The sequence below is a fragment of the Phoca vitulina genome, unplaced genomic scaffold (genome assembly GCF_004348235.1).
Source record: "Phoca vitulina isolate PV1807 unplaced genomic scaffold, GSC_HSeal_1.0 scaffold81, whole genome shotgun sequence".
Classification (NCBI taxonomy): Eukaryota; Metazoa; Chordata; class Mammalia; order Carnivora; family Phocidae; genus Phoca; species Phoca vitulina.
The window spans coordinates 3,220,676-3,233,448 of record NW_022589784.1 but is presented as its reverse complement, the minus strand read 5'-3'; the positions used below and the strand labels follow the sequence as shown (position 1 = coordinate 3,233,448).

At 59.2% G+C, this 12,773-nt stretch overlaps 2 protein-coding genes across 2 annotated transcripts; both read left to right on the top strand.

The window, feature by feature from the left end:
- Positions 1-812: 812 nt before the first annotated feature.
- Positions 813-3,678, top strand: LRG1 (leucine rich alpha-2-glycoprotein 1). Its single transcript, XM_032394444.1, has 2 exons — positions 813-915; positions 1,864-3,678. Exons 1-2 carry the CDS (start codon positions 863-865, stop codon positions 2,873-2,875), a joined length of 1,065 nt encoding a protein of 354 aa, XP_032250335.1. The 5' UTR covers positions 813-862; the 3' UTR covers positions 2,876-3,678.
- A 940-nt stretch (positions 3,679-4,618) lies between these two features.
- PLIN5 (perilipin 5) lies at positions 4,619-11,200 on the top strand. The gene is made up of 9 exons (XM_032394439.1): positions 4,619-4,698; positions 5,230-5,342; positions 5,714-5,785; positions 6,228-6,423; positions 7,253-7,335; positions 7,697-7,877; positions 8,844-9,034; positions 10,314-10,433; positions 10,634-11,200. Exons 2-9 carry the CDS (start codon positions 5,310-5,312, stop codon positions 11,162-11,164), a joined length of 1,407 nt encoding a protein of 468 aa, XP_032250330.1. The 5' UTR covers positions 4,619-4,698; positions 5,230-5,309; the 3' UTR covers positions 11,165-11,200.
- The last annotated feature ends 1,573 nt before the right edge of the window (positions 11,201-12,773 follow it).

Genomic DNA, 12,773 nt, shown 5'->3' with positions numbered 1-12,773 from the left:
AAGATAACACATCACACCTGAATTTTTAGAACGCAACAAAAATGAAAGCACTGAATAGTCAAATCTGTGAGATGCAGCCAAAGCAGTTCTCAAAGGGAAATTTGTAGCCTCCAAATGCATTTATTAGGGAATGAGAAAGATCCAAAACAAACAGCACATTAGCTTCAGATGAAGAAACAAAGAGCAGAAGGGGCCCTTGGAGACTGAGTTCAACTTCATGGATATAGAAACTGAGGCCAAGAAAAGTTAAGCCACTTGCCCAAGATCATAAAATAAAGCCATTCCTAGCAGAGCTGGGAGCCAGGGCCAGGTTTTGTCCCTCCCAGGCCATTGTTCAAAGACCATGGAGACTTTTGGCATCACTTACTTTTGAAATCTAATTTCTAGAAATTATTTCATTTTTCAAAAAGGCCAACAATACATCATGAATTCAAGACAAGTGCTTTTTGTTATCTTCATTGAGCTTCCTGGTTGCTCAAATTTATTGCAAAGAGTATCTCTTGCTTAAAGAGCTGTCCCTATCCCCCAGGAATGGTGCCTTGCAAACCTGACCCTTGATCCCCGGATTGGGGGAAGCAGGGATTCGGCCCCAGAGATTCTTGGGTGCCCACCCCCCAAAAGCAGGAATCAGGGGAATGAAAAACTGGGTAGAAGCAGGAAGAGAAGGGAGCAGGCAACCCCCCCTCCTGCCCTTCCCCTGCCAGGAAGCAATTTTGCAATTCTGACCACTCCCTTTCCCCTGCCTGGCTCAGGTCCAGCCATTAACGGGAACAGGATGTGGGTGAGGACTTCCCTAGGGTGGGTGGCCCTGCTCCCAGTCCAGGCAGGTATAAGGCTACCTCACCAGGCTAAGGGAACACAGATGGAAAAGAGAGAGACCATCATGTCCTCTTGGAGCCCAGAGCGAAACCAGAGGTAAGTCCCCACCCCACCCATTGGTAGGCAGAACTGGATGCTAGACATTTCTGTCTGATGCACTGAAGTCAAAGGGCTAGATGTAGATCTGCAGGCTGGAATAGACCGACAGGCTGTAACTATAGACAGACATGCTCTCATACACACACTCACTATAGAAGTCCCAGGTGCTCCCCGGGCCAGACAGAGAGTTGGAGTCTCACCAACACCTCCCGACCAACACCCCACCAGAGGCCTGCTGGAGGGACCAGGAGGAGCAGAAGCCCCAGCCCTCCAAGGAGTATGGTGCCAACCGTACACCACCCCATCCCAAGGCCAAATGCCTGTCCCAGATCTGCACAAAGCAGGATGCAGTTTTCACGTTCAGAGTTCCTTTTGGAGCCCTAGATTGCACCCGAGCACTTCGGAGCGAGATGGAGCTGCAGCTCCATCAGAGAAAGAAATGTAACCTTGTTTGGACGGAAAAAGGAGGAGGCCAGAGGGGAAACCTTGGGGAAGTCAGAGAGAGCTTCATGGGAAAGGGAGCATTGGGGCTGGGGCTTTGCAGGATAAGTAGGAGTTCACTGGCCCTGCCTTCAAAATGTGGAGCCAGGGAGATAAGAAATGACCCAGAAAACAAGCTAGAACAGAAGAAACTAGAAAGAAATTAGCAAATTTGACTGTAAATAATTAACAGTCCATTGGGGTTGGGCTGGCCATGAAGAAGGGTAGCATTTATGGATCAGACTGAGAAACTCAGTTTTCAGAGCTTTCTGTAACAGCAGCTACTTCGGGAAGCTGTGGGAAAGTGAGGGTGGAAGCCAGGAGAGGAGCAGGGGATGACTGCAGGAGTCCGGGGGAGCCATGAGCTGGCATGGTCCAGGGTGCTGGAAATGGAGACAAAAAACAGTTGGCAGAATCTGGGGACACTTTCACCAAGCGAGGTGTATTTTCTGTCATGGTCTGCAGCCCAGGAGGCCTGAGCTCCCATCTTTCCAGAACACTGTTCCTGCTGCTGCTGTCTGTGGCCTCAGCCCAGGATGTCACCCCAAACCGTGACACCTGCTTGGTGTTCCAGTCGAGCAACGGCAGCTCCGTCTCCTGCCACCCACCTGCCAAACTCCCTCACCGCTTCCCAGCTGACACCGTCTACCTGGTGGTGGAGTTCTTCAACCTCACCCAGCTGCGGGCCGACACCCTCCAGGGCACCTCTAACCTCCAGGAGCTGCACCTCTCCACCAACCAGCTGGAGAGCCTCTCGCCCAAGTTCCTGCGGCCGGTGCCTCTGCTGAAGGTGCTCGACCTAACCCGCAATGCCCTGACCCAGCTGCCCCCAGGCCTCTTCCGGGTCTCGGCCGCTCTCCACACCCTGGTGCTGAAGGAGAACCGGCTGGAAATCCTGGAGCCCTCGTGGCTGCAGGGGCTCAAAGCCCTGGGGCATCTGGACCTATCCGGGAACCACCTCCAGACACTGCCCCCTGGGCTGTTGGCCAACTTCACCTCCCTGCGCATCCTTGACCTCAGCAATAACCAGTTGAAGACTTTGCCCTCTGACCTTCTGAGGGGCCCCCTGCAGTTGGAAAGGCTGCATCTGGAGGGCAACAGATTGCGGGTGCTTGGAGAGGGGCTCTTGGCACCCCAGCCAGACCTGCGCTACCTTTTCCTGAACGACAACAGGCTGGCCGCGGTGGCAGCCGGCGCCTTCCGAGGCCTGCAGCAGCTGGACATGCTCGATCTCTCCAACAACTTGCTCACCAGCGTGCCCAAGGGGCTCTGGACATCCTTGGGGCAGCCCACCCGGGACATGAAGGATGGCTTTGACATCTCTGGGAACCCCTGGATCTGTGATCGGAACCTGGATGACCTCTATGGGTGGCTCGTGGCCAATAAAGACAAGATGTTCTTCCAGAATGCCACACGCTGCGCTGGGCCCGAAGCCTCAAAGGGCCAGATGCTCCTGGAAGCAGCCGAGTCCCACTGAGGCCTGGGGCTAGGGTGGGGAGACAGGCCTGGCAGTACACTGCTCGGTACTTAGCAAATAATTCACCTTCGGCTTTCCAGAGCTGCCAGGATCCGCTTGGCCCAGGCTTCCCAAAATGCACGTTGGGCTCTCCAGCCTCCTTGTACCCTCTTCCAAGAATGTCTTTCCCTGGGGGCAGTTGGCTGGCTCAGTTGGTGGAGCACACGACTCAAGCCCCACATTAGGCATGGAGCCTACTTAAAAGAAAAAAGAAAAGAGAATGTCTTGCCCTGTTTTCCAGATCTCTCGGTCTCCAGGCTCCCTCAGCCTGCTCGGCCTCCCTCTGGCCCAGCCCTGGCTACACTAGGGCTGTCTCTATCTGGTTCTGCCTCCCCCACTTCGGGGGGCTCTCCGAATGCAGGGCCTGGGGCTGGGTTCCCTTGTAGCCAGCATCGTTCAGTTTGTGGTCAGACCCGAAGGGTTAATAAATAACTGTGGAATGGAATTGGAATACTAGAATAATTCACTGTGTTCTGAGCATCTCCCAGGTTGACTTCCTAGTCCTCCCCAGAGGAAGGAGAAGGAAAGAAGAGGCCTGACCCAAGGCCTGGGGTGCAGGACATGAGCTTCCAAAGGGATGGCAGTCGGGATCTGATGGCCCGCGGCTCCTCCTCCCTCTCCCCCCATCCAGGACTTAACTGGAAATAAAACACTGACCATTGCCCGGAGTGTCATTTTACCAGTGGATACCTGCCAGAGCTTGTGTCCTGGGGAAGGTTTAAATTAAACCGGATTGCTTCAGGTCTCCAAACAATTTGTCATGCTGGCCCGTGACAACCCAGGGGGATAGCCACCCAGGGCAGGCCTGGGCAGGCTGGGTGGAGCCGAAGGCTTAGGAGCCTGGGTTCTTCCAACTCAGAACCTTGGGACACCTGCTGACACAGTGCTGGGCATGCTGGGAGCCAGAGTCAGATTTGGGGGGACCCCTGGGTGTTTGGGGGAAGGCTCCCTGGAAGAATGGTCATGCCCACGTTGGTGGTCATTCCAGGAATGACGACGAAAGCCAAGGAGGGGCCTGGAGTCTGGCAGAGCAGAGTTTGAATCGGATCCCTCAATTTGCTCATCTGTAAAATGGGGATCCAAGGGAATGAGCCGGCCTGAATCCTGGCTCAGTTTAATGGCAGATTTTTAAATTTTTATTATTTTATTTTATTTTATTTTTTAAGATTTTATTTATTTATTTGAGAGAGAGAATGAGATAGAGAAAGAGAGCATGAGAGGGGGGAGGGTCAGAGGGAGAAGCAGACGCTCGGCTGAGCAGGGAGCCCGATGTGGGACTCGATCCTGGGACTCCAGGATCACGATCTGAGCCGAAGGCAGTCGCTTAACCAACTGAGCCACCCAGGCGCCCATGGCAGATTTTTTTAAATAAACAAGAAAGACCTTGAGGACTTGCCCAAGGTCACTCCTCGCCGAGGCGGTGGGGGCTGTGATCGTCCTCCACTGTTTCGGCGGCAACAGCAGGGTGACGGGTGGCCAAAACTGGCCAACGGAAGTAGCTCAATCCTGGGGTATCCAGCGTCCTCGAGTTACTATGACAATCGCGGAGCCCCCACCCCACCCCCACCCCCACCCCGAGCCCCAGGGAAGCGCGCGGGGTGGGGAGGGTAGGCTGAGGCCCCGGCCCCGGGACACGCCTCCTCAGGCCCCTCCCCATTGGTCAGTCCCCGAAGGCCCCGCCCCCCGAGCCGCTATAAGGCGGGCGGGGCCAGCGGTGGGCGGAGACTGGAGCCCGAGTCTGGGGTCCGCAGCGGCACTTGGGGGCCGTGGCTGCGCGCGCCCAGGTGAGTGCCACGCGGAGGGCGTCCAGGAGAGCCCCGCAGATTTGGGGGCTCCAGATCAGGTGGGCGGGAGAGGATCCAGCGGCGTGAGATGGGAGGAGGATGACGGGCCCGAGCAGGTGGCCTAGACCCTTGGCCCAGTTGGCTGAAGCTCAGGACCCAGTTGGGCGGGGACCAGGGCTCTGAGGGCACAGGGTGGGGATAGGGGAAGAACTGCGAGCGGGAGTCTCAGGTCGAGCTCTCCACTCTGAGTCTGCTTAGATGAGTGGCCTTGGAAACACCATGGACCTGCTGGCCGCCTCAGTTTCCCTGTCAGTCTGTGGGTTTATTGGGATTCCGCGGCTACCACCTCCACCCCTGCCGCGGGCTGCGTGTGCAGTTCTGTCGGGGAAGGGTGAGTTGGGGGGTGGGCAGGGGCAGCAGGGACCTCCTCTCCTTTGCAGAAGAGGAAACAGCTCAGAGAGGTGAAGGCACTTGCCCAAAGTCACCCAGCAGGTAATGGCAGGATTTGAACCCAGGTCTTTCTCTCTCCAGAGCCCATGTTTGAATCACTACAATGTCCCCACCTTGCCAGAGCTCTCTAGTGTGCACCTACTGTGTGCAGAGCTCTGTGCATGCATTGTCCGTGTCCCTCACGACACTGTGAGGTAGGTATTATCATTACCTTATTTTTTTAAGATTTACTTATTTATTTGAGAGAGAGAGTGCGCGTGTGCAAGTGGGGGAGGGGCGGAGGGAGAGGGAGAAAAATCTCAAGCAGACCCCCTGCTGAGCGCAGAGCCCAACACAGGCCTCGCGACCCTAAGATCATGGCCTGAGCTGAAACCAGGAGTCAGATTCTCAACTGACTGAACCACCCAGGCACCCCTATCATTACCCTATTTTGAGGAAACCGAGGCCCCAAGAGAGAACAATACTTGCCCAAGTCACAAAGCCCAGAGGGACAGAACCCAAGGCCTGGGCAGGCCCCAGGAGGGCTGGTGTGTAGAGGCCCCTCTCACTCTGTCCTGCCCCTCAGGGTGCAGCAGGCATGTCAGAAGATGAGGCTGCTCTGCCGCCCAGAACCAGCTCGTGGGAACAGAACCAGCAGGTGAGGGGCCGCCCCTCCCACGGAGCAGGGGCACAGGCGGGGGTGGGGGGATATCCCTTCTGGGACAGTTTCAGAAGGTACCCCCTCTCCTTCCCATCCTTGCTGGACCATGGGTGGCACATCTTCCCCATTTCCCAGAGGGGCACAGTGATGCCCGGGGCAGGGAGCATCGCTCCCCGGCCCCCAACCTCTGGGTCTCTGCCCGAGACTCTGCATCAGACCCTGCTCCCAGCACTTCACGCCCGTTGCCTCCGTGAATCTCCAGCCCTAGAAGCCCATTTTACAGATGGGGAGGCTGAAGCCCCAAGTTACGTGTGCAGTCCCCCCAACCCTCTCGCCCACCCCGTCATCCTGGCCCAGAGAGCGCAAGTGGACTGGGGTGTGGCTGAGATCCCCACCCCCAACCCCCCAGGGGCCACTCTGACACCGCCTCTTCCCGCAGAACGTGGTGCAGCGCGTGGTGGCCCTGCCGCTGGTCAGGACCACGTGCACCGCCGTCCTCGATGCTTACAGTGCGGCTAAGGACAAGCACCCGCTGCTGGGCTCCGCCTGCCGCCTGGCAGAGCACTGCGTGTGTGGCCTGACCACCCGCGCCCTGGACCACGCCCAGCCGCTGCTCAGCCACCTACAGCCCCAGCGTGAGTCCCCCAGCCCAGCCCACGACCCTGGGTCCTGTGGTTTGCCCCGCCGGCCCGCCCTCCATGCTCTGGACGACATGCATGCCTCCGCCTGACATGCCCTGGAGTCGGGACCTCCTCAGTCTTACCTGTCGTGTATGCCGTTCGTCCGTCCACCCGCCTGTACCCCCATCCACCCGTCTCACCCTCCCCCCGTCCTGCAGCGCCATCTCCCGTTCTCTGCCTGCCCGGCCCCCGCTCCCCATTCTACCTGCATCCCTCTGTGGTTGGGTCTCCTGGACCTCCGCCCTTAGCTGTTTACCTGGGGCCCCCCTCCTTCCGTCCCCGTTCTGTGCATCTCGATGTCCTCCCTTGTTGAGTGGCCTGACATACCTCAGGTTCCTCTGCCTCTCCACCTCCCTCCCCGTCTACCTCTCTGTCGTTGCCCCCGCATGTCCCGAGCCCCACATGTCCCCGCACTCCTGGGACCAGCTGAGGGGTCCAACCTGGCACAGGGATGGGGGGAGCGGAAAGACCCTTGGCTTCACGTCTGACCGAGGAAGGGGGTCACCTGAGATTCCCAGCTCAGGGCCTCCCCCGCCTCCTCCTCAGCCAGTTTGGGTGACCTTGAGCCTGCTCGCTGGGGTGTCCGAGCCGGGCATGAGCGAGGAGTCACCTTGGCGCTGGCGGCAGCCCTATGGCAGGGCTGAGGCAGGGAGGGCAGTGGAGGTGGGGTCCAGCCTCGTGCCCCACCCACACCCTCAGGGTCCCAGTCCCTCGCAGGGTGGCCCAGGCCTCCGTCTACCTCTCCCTACCTCTCTTGCCCTCACTCCCTGCCTCTCCCCTCCAGTGGCCACAGTGAACAATCTCGCCTGCAGGGGCCTGGACAAGCTGGAGGAGAAGCTGCCTTTTCTCCAGCAACCTTCGGACACGGTACCCTAGGGACCCAGGGAGGAGTGGAGGTGGGAGGGAGCGGCGCACCCTCCCTCGGGACCAGCCTGGACACCTGGGCCAACCAGACCAGGGGTGGGGGGGCTGAGTCAGGTTTCGGTCGAACTCAAAAAACACCAGCCAAATTAAAATAATCAGCACCCGAGTTTATTGAGCGCTTAAGACGCACCGGTTGGGGCCCATCATCCCCTCAACAACCCTTTGGGGGAGAACTTTTCTTTTCCTCCATTTTATAGAGGGGAAATTGAGGCCCAGAGCCAGGAGGGGATCCCTTGACACCCAGCCCCCGGGAGCTGGGGTGAGAGAAGGGAGTCAAAATCTGGACGGGGCCCCCTCCCACCAGGTGGTGACCTCGGCCAAGGATACGGTGGCCAGTGGTCTGACGGGCGTGGTGGGCCTGGCCAGCCAGAGCTGCCACTGGAGCGTGGACCTGAAGCGCTCCATGAGCCACGCCGTGGACGTCGTGCTGGGCAAGTCAGAGGAGCTGGTGGACCACTTCCTGCCCATGACCGAGGACGAGCTCGGTGAGGCCGGCACCCTCCCGCCCTGCCCTGCCCCTGAGTCCTTCTGCCCAGTCCGCCCCCCTGGAGGTGACGGATCAGAGAAGTCCGGGACTTGGGCAGGGCCACCTAGCAGTCCATCAGGAAACACCAAGCTGGAGCCCAGGCCTGACGTCCCCGTCCATGTCCACGGCCCCCTGACCCACATCCTGCTAGAAATCAGACCACGCAGACCCTAAGAGTCTACAGGGCTTAGAGACTTGAGGGCGCTGGCCTCAAACTGGCCCAGGCAGCGCCTTTAGAATGTTTTACTTCATCGCATGCATTTAACCGTCAGATTGTGCCCTCCAAATCCTGATTTGTGGCCTGTCCTCAAACACTAAACGCTCGGGCCAAAGGGCATCTGCCCTCTCCCGGGGCGCCCGGCCGGCTCAGTTGGTGGAGCGTGCGACTCTTGATCTCGGGGCTGTGAGTTCGAGTCCCATGTTGGGAGGTAGAGATGCCTTAAAAAATAAAATCTTAAAAAAACAAAACAAAAACAAAACGCACCATTCTCCAACTTTCTACATCTTGTCTCTGTCCCCGGAGGCCATCTGACTTCTTAACCCCTGCTTTAGGGCACTAGAAGAACGTGTCGAGGCACTCCCTCCTCCACGGAAAGGCTGCAAGGCATTTATGAAGCACCTACTGTGTGCCAAGCACTTGTAGGATATTCTCCACAGACCGTTTGGTAAAGGGGTTAAGAGTGCCTGGGTTGGAATCCCGGGTCTGCCTCTTGCACACCGTGGGACTTCATCCCCTTTGCCTCAGTGTTCCTCATCTGTAAATGGGGCTAATAGTAGTGCCTGCGTTGTAGGGTTTGGGCAGGTTAAGTGAGTTGATATTGGTAAAGGAAAGTTGGGAGCCCGTGGGCTTGTCAACCCAGAAGGAGGGTGAGCGGATGTGGCAGCGGTGGCCACGCTGACCCCCTCGCCCGTCCCATCCTCCCAGCGGCCCTGGCAGCCGAGGCTGAGGGCCCGGAAGTGGGCTCCGTGGAAGAGCAGCGGCGACATCAGGGCTACTTTGTGCGTCTGGGCTCCCTGTCAGCGCGGCTCCGCCACCTGGCGTATGAACACTCCCTGGGGAAACTGAGGCAGAAGAAACACCACGCCCAGGATACGCTGGCCGAGCTGCAGGAGCTGGTGAGAGCCTTCTGTCCACTCCCGCGCCATGATGCAGGCCAGTAGGCACGGCCTGAGTGCCAACCGAGCACCTGGTCCCGAGCTGGTCCGAAGGGGGAGGCGCAGCCGAGCTCAGCTTCCTCCAGCCGTGCGTGTTCAGCGCTGGGGCAGAGCGGGGACACGGGGCAGGGGCAGCTCAGGGGGGTCAAGGCTCAGCCTGGGGAGACAGGAGGGGGCTTCGTCCCATGAAGGGAGGGGAGTAGGAGCTAGAATTTATAGGCACTTAAGGTAGCTCAGGAGAGAGAGAAAGTGCCCCTTCCCTTGCCCACCTGCCACCAACCCCAATCCTCCCCAGCCTGTAGGTTCTCGCCTCGTCCCTCACTCCCCATCCCTCCCTGCTCCAAAGGAGCACAGCAGCTCCCATTTAACTGAGCTTGGTAAGTTCAGATGCCCTTAACCTGCTCCTGCTGCGTCTCAACCTCCATCCTTCCAGGGGCTCCAGTCAAAACCCAGGAGCAGCCCTCGCCTCCCCTCTTCTCCTCTGCTCCCACATCTCACACATCAGCTGGTACCCCAGTTCTGCCCACAGCTCCCCCTTCTCTTCCCCCCACCCAGGTCCAGCCCCCATAACTGCACCTGGTCCATCCTGGACCCCATTCTGTCCTCCCCACAGCAGCCACCAGAGGGCGCATATGAGCCCCTGAGTCTGTTGATGTCCCTGAACGCAATGTCCTCAAGGTCCATCCATGTTGTAACAGGTGCCAGAATAGCCCTTCCTTTTTAAGGCTGAATCATATTCCAGGGTACAGATGGACCACAATTTGTTTCCATTTACCTTCTAATGCCTACCCTGTCCTGGGCACCGAAGGCACAGTGGCCCCCTCAGGACACTCACAGTCCAGTAGGGGGATCAGGGTCAGGATGGAGAACATGCCAGGGGCTGTAGAATCTGCCCAGCCAGGAGGGGAGGAGGGAAGACTTCCTGGAGGAGGAGACATCTACATTGAAACTTAAACTGGAGTGAACCAGGCAGGGGCATGGGGTGAAGGGAAGTGTGTCCCTGGCAGAGACGAGCATGGCCAAAGTGAGTCTGAGCTTTAGGGGACCCACAGGTCGCAGGGTCTGGCCAAGAGCAGAGGAGAGAACGGGCAGGTGGGCCAGGCTGAATCAGCAGGCGGGGAAGGTTGCAGGAAGAAGATGTTCTCCAGATGCTTATCAAGACCAGATCTAGGCTAGGGTCCTGGCTCCCCCGAGCCCCCAAGTCCTCCAGCTCTGACCACCACTGTCCCCATCCCCTCAGATCAACCTCATGCAGTGCGGGGCGACACCCACTGCCCCGACCCGCCCTGGGAAGGTGCACGAGCTTTGGGAGGACTGGAGCCAGCGCTCCCCAGAGAATGGCCGCCGGCGCCGCAGCCAGGTAGGGTGGCGGGGAGAGGGTGAGCAGGGGGCGTGTGTGCGGGGGTGTTCTGGATCTGCCCAGGGTCGCCAGGGGCCGGGCTCCAGCTGTCTCAATCCAAGTGCTGAGCTCAGCTGTTTGGAGTGTGCATGGAGAAACTGAGGCAGGGCGCTGGTCCCGGCGGGCGCCCATCTGGGACGCTGAGGCCCCCTCCCCCACAGGCAGAGCTGGAGACGCTGGTGCTGTTCCGCACTCTGATGCGGGAGCTGCAGAGCACAGTGGACGCGCTGGAGACCAGCGTGCGGGGCCTGCCCCCAGGCGCCCAGGAGAAGGTGGCCGAGGTGCGGCGCAGTGTGGACGCCCTGCAGTGCGCCTTCGCCGACGCCCGCTGCTTCAGGGATGTGCCGGCCGCCGCGCTGGCCGAGGGCCAGGGCAGTGTGGCCCGGGCCCACGCTTGTGTGGACGAGCTGCTGGAGCTGGTGGTGGAGGCCGTGCCGCTGCCCTGGCTGGTGGGGCCCTTCGCGCCCATCCTCGTGGAGCGGCCTGAGCCCCCGCCGGACCTGGAGGCTCTGGTGGACGAGGTCGTGGGGCGCCCTGACCGCCGCTGGGCTCACCTGGACTGGCCGGCCCAGCAGAGAGCCTGGGAGGCCCAGCACGGAGACGGGCCAGCCCTCCCAGAGGACATTCCCAAGGAGGAACCCACCCCCCCGAGCCGCACCAAGCACACCCTGATGCCAGAGCTGGACTTCTGACCAGATAGGGCCGCGGGCCGGCAAGCAGGAGGCCGCCTGTATCCCGAGATCCCTGCTGCCCCCTAGTGGCCATGCCTCTGCACTAACAGCCCGTGCTTCCGCCTTGGCCCAGGGGCAGGGTTGGGGTGGGGGGCTGAATTCAGAATCTCAGACCCTCCCCAATCCTTCCCTTGGACATATGGGGGCTGGAACCCAGTCCAGGTCCCACTAGCCCCAAGCTGGGTTCATCTGTCTGTGGCCCCCGTCCCTGCACCCCAAGAAGCAGATCAAAATTCCCCCCACAAAAGCACACATTTTGCCCAATGGCTTCTTGGGGTTTTGAAAAGTGAGCACTCTCCTTCCCCCACACCTTGTACATCCCGGACTGAGGGGTCCCCGAAGATATCCAGCTGTATCAGCTGGACCTGCCAGATCCACTTGCTTTGCCCTTTGGGGTTTGTGCTCCAACATAAAGGTGCTTTGTGTTGTCCAAAGGCCTGTGGCCTCTGTTCAGGCCGGGGTGGGTCTTAGTTGCAGGGTGCTGGGGGCCTCAGGTGTTTGTCTGCTTGGCAGAAGCCAAGATTGGAGATTCGAAAGCAGTGAGAATGCCTCTCTGACCGGCTTGACATCCGTCTGGAGCCCCACCACTAGCGCCAGGCCCACCGGGGTTAGGCATCCAGATGTAGCTTCCTGGGATAGAAGCTATTCACACTTTAGTATAACTGAATTTCTTGGAAACTGCAGGGAATAGGATCAGAGGGAGGAAGAAGTCAGATGGGGCAGCCCCTCCTATGCCAACCTCCTAGACCTGCAGGGGCTGATCTTGCTGTGATTTCTCTAGCTGCACTGGTCAGGATGGGGCAGACAGAGGTAGGGGAAGGGCCACAGGCCAGTCTCTTGGGGGCCTTCCCATCCTTTGACCGAATTCTTAGCCGCCCCTCAGGCTCCCCTGTGGCTGGGTGGGGTGTTAGGAAACCACAGTGTAATGTGGTGAGGTCAGGGTGGCCCCTGGCTTCCCTAGGACCTGGCCCAAGGGCAGCTCTGGGAGGCTGAACTACCTCCCACTAGCCAGATTCACTTCCCTGCCCCTGCTCAGGAACGTCCATGGCTCCCACTCACCCTCAGACCAACTATCCAAACTCCTCACCCTGGCATTTGAGAACTTCTGGTTTCATCCCAGATGAAACCCCTACACAGACATTGCTGCATTCCCACCGAACTGTGCATATTCCCTTACCACCGGGCCTTTGCCCAGGCTGTGCCCGGAGTTCCTCTCCCAGCCCACCACCCATCTCTTGGACACATCCGACCCACTGTCAAGCCCCAGCCCCAATGCCACCTCCTCCAAGAGGCTTTCCCTCACTCTGCCCCAGCGGGAGGGCTCCAACCCTCCACAGCTCACCTTCTTGGGACTCCAAGCCCCTTCTACCTGGACTTAGAGCCACAGGCAACCTTGCCTTCTCTTCCCCCGCAGGGCTGGGGGCTCCTGGAGGGCTGGGTGGTGAGGATGGGCAGAGTGGCACACGGGAAGGGCATTTTGCAGAGGGAGGCTCGGGCAGAGACGTGGCAGTGGGGAAGTCGGTGTGGCAGGAACAGAGGGAAGGGAAAGCTAATGGACTGAGGGAAAATC